At 38.9% G+C, this 3555-nt stretch overlaps 1 protein-coding gene across 1 annotated transcript; it reads right to left on the bottom strand.

The window, feature by feature from the left end:
* Positions 1 to 262: 262 nt before the first annotated feature.
* On the bottom strand, positions 263 to 2441 carry NENF (neudesin neurotrophic factor; the record flags this gene model as incomplete). Its single annotated transcript, XM_009572578.1, has 3 exons — positions 263 to 439; positions 1079 to 1182; positions 2349 to 2441. Coding segments are annotated over 3 exons (374 nt in total), but the record flags the coding sequence as incomplete, so codon positions are not given.
* Between the last annotated feature and the right edge of the window lie 1114 nt (positions 2442 to 3555).

The raw sequence follows: 3555 nt of genomic DNA, 5'->3' as shown, positions 1-3555 counted from the left end.
TCCAGGCAGAAAGAACTTTCATATGAAATAATTCCCATAATTCAGAGCAAACAGCCCAAGTGTATGACACCAATACAGATTTGTGTGTTTCCTGGAAGGAAGAATGCTATGTAAACTATGTGTGTACACACATATATATATTTTCTAAACAGAAAACTGACTCATGATAGCTAATTATTGTAATGAACTCCAGAAAATAGGGAATCAATCTAATATTCTATCATGCCTTTCCCCAGGCATTCTCTAGGTACAAAAATGTTCCTCAAAACTCATCTTTAATGTTGAAATGTGGCTGGTCTTCAGGTTTAAAGTCTAGATTGGGGCTGCCATCCTCATTCAGAATTCGTCGAGATGTATAGCCAACAATTGGATATTTGGCCTTATAAACATTATTGAAGATATCATCCAGGGACTTCAGTTCCTCTTCTGTGAGTCCTGTCTAAATGAAATATGGAAATTAAAGTCCTATCTCAAAGAAATAAAAATACGGATATTTACATGCATTTTTCTTTTTTATTGATTACTGTGAACCTTAGGGTCAGCTTTTGGGTTTACTTTGCAGAGCATGATTAACGAAATTGATAGTATAACCTGTAATTTTATTCTTTTCATTCAAATTCAGCATCGAGAAAACTTTAATATATTCAGTTCAAACAAACGGTTCATCTCCCTTCATTTTCCCTGCGTAAGTAAATCACACCTCAAACAAGCAACAACCCACTGCCAGAGTTAGCATCCACCGCCATGTCAGTGGCACAGGATACACTAAATCAATTGACAAAGGAAGTGATTTACTCTCTTTGGAAGCATCTTTTTAAACAGCATGTAATTTCCCCTTTATGTGCTTACATAAATTGTATTGATTCCACAGATTAAAAACTTTCCTCTTTAAGGCTTTTAGCACTGCACCTTTCATGAGTGGTCAATATATACCCATTTTATGTATTTAAAGAATATTAATGCATTTTGTTTTTAAAGATGTGAATCAACGTAAATTAATACAAATAATATTATCATTCATCATCTTGCAAAAGAATAAAACTTTGCAAAATGGAAAACTAATAGTCCATTTTCTTACTATGTCATGTGTAAGATCTGCTGGATCCAGAGACATCTTTGCAACTCCTCTTGTTGAGTCTTTTCCAACCAAAGCATTGTATGGGGCTCCTTTTCCATAAAATTCTGTCAGATTAAAAAAAAATCCAGAGATGATCTGACAATGTACAGGGTATGTTCAGCCTCTACTTTTCACCAGCCTGTTACACTTGCCAGTGAACTGAAAGCAACAACTCAAGTCTAAGACTCTTCTTTCCAAAACTGACTTTTGATTTGCTACTTTTTGATAATATATCCCAGTTCTTAAAAAAAAAAAACAAACAAAACAGAGGGTGGAGTTATACAATACATCTGTTAAACTCCTATACTGTGGTCTTAAAATTTACCTATTATTTTGGGAGCTGTGCTTTACATTCTCATGAGAGGTTTGTAGACTCCAGAATTTGCAGTGGCAAGCCTTGTCTAACTCAGGATTTGAAGATCAGCCAACGTTTATGTCCAGAGAAGCTGCATTAACAAGCTTAGTACAAACAAAGCAACAAGCCATTAGTTTGCTTATGATGACATTAAGGCAAGTGTCCGGGACCCCTATGGTCCCTTCAAACATTTTACAGCAAATCTGGATTAAGTAGCAGGAGCTCAAATTACATCATCTGTAGTTCTTAGGGAAGGCACAAGCAGCAAATACAGCAATAAATGGTTTAGGTGTAAATGATGAGACAAGAAGCCTCATGAAATAAGAAAATTTTAAAGGAGGAAAAAAATTACTTAGCCCCCGCCTACCTTTCAAAATCACAGTCTCTTTCAAGAGTTTTGACCAGGCCACTGCACAGCACGGGTAGGCAAACACCAGCACAAAAGGAAAATACGAAGCTGCAGCAATGCTGATGTTGTGTAGTGCAATACGGGTACATCCAAGTTAGCTTCGATCAGTTCATGAACCCAGCCCAACAGAATGCTGTAGCACCGGCTTCTGTGTGGCGTGACCCCACAACTGGTGAGGACTCGGGGGTCTGGGCAGGTGTCTTCAGCATCGTCAGCGCCCAAGCTAACGGGACTACGCTGGCTTGTCTGTCTACATATACTGTAATCTCAAACCAGTGTAAGTTCTAGACAAAACCTTAGTGGGGGAGGTGTCTGAGGAGGAAAATTCAGTTTTTTAAAAAAGGAAGAAGTATATTCTTTTTGTTGCAATTGAACTGCAGGCTTCTAATACATTGGGAATATTTAAAAACAAATGACTGAATAATAGCATGAAGACAAAGCAGACAGCAGAGGAGAAGCAAACTCACCTTTTCCAGAAGTGACATCAAATACTACTCCCTTCACCGCCAGGTAAATGGGCTGTCCCTCCTGGAAAGAAAGCCATCGATATATCCTCAACTCTGAAGTGTAGGCAAAACGCAATTAGTTTTAGCTATGAAATCCATAAGCACTCAGGACACAAAGAAGAGAATTAAATTCTCTCTTACATGTTTTCTCTTGTCCTGAAATTTCTTGCTTGTGCTTTAAACTGTCCCTGAGATTTTTTTTTTTTTGAGGATTTAAGTGTATGGAATCGTAGAATCTTTTTAATCTAAATGTCACAATCATAGAAGACATGTCCCTCTTGCAAATCAGCTCTTGTCTGCACACTTGCCTGCTCAAAGATGATCAACTGCATCTTTCTTTTCCTAATGCAGATGGATATTGCCCAAGATAAAAGGGTGTATGGCCAACAGATTCTTTATTTGATTAAGAGAACAACAGATAAATACACAAACACACACAAATCTGATCTGCTGACATCTGTTTCACTTAATAAGCCAGTACTTCTGCTTTGTCTTTTATGCGCAAGATGTATTTTAGTCAGATGCCCGTTCGTTTCTTGGAAGTATCTAGAAAAGACTGAGAAGGTCAGCCAGCAAGTTTTTCAAAAGAGAAGACAGTTGTGTATCAATATAGGACTTTATCATTTTGAATGTGAAGTTCTGTTCAGATTTCTGCGTCACAGAAAGCTAAAAACTCTTTATTGCTTTGTTATTTCTATAATCTTGTAGGGATTGAAAAAAGGGTCTAAATACATGGTTTAATGAATTATTGAGAGAAAATTACTTTGGCTCCAACTTACGGTAATCTGAAATTCATTGGCATGAGTATCTTGTCAAGCAGGCAACAAATAAAATAGGAACATGCTATCTAACTGTCTGTACACAACTTCAACAGACCAAAATCAGCAGCTGCCAGCAGGACAAATGAATAGCAGGCTAGCAATACACGAATGCCAACAAACTTCTCACGAATGCCTAAAAAGCAAGTTATCCCATAATTACTGGGAGGGAGGGAATAGCACAGCAGCAGAGCACGAGAAAACCGAGTTTTAACGTGGTTTCAGGGCACCGAGCAGCAGAGAAGGCGGCAACGCTGGGGGCTGTGCGGTGCGACGCCTACACCAGCCCCGGCCCAGCCCGGCCCCGCGGCTTTAAAGAACCGGCCGGGGAGGCTCGGGGGCCCGAGGCC

The sequence above is a fragment of the Fulmarus glacialis genome, unplaced genomic scaffold, assembly GCF_000690835.1.
Source record: "Fulmarus glacialis isolate BGI_N327 unplaced genomic scaffold, ASM69083v1 scaffold22562, whole genome shotgun sequence".
Lineage (NCBI taxonomy): Eukaryota > Metazoa > Chordata > Aves > Procellariiformes > Procellariidae > Fulmarus > Fulmarus glacialis.
Note: the sequence above shows the minus strand (reverse complement) of the source record. Positions and strands in the feature narration are given on the sequence as shown.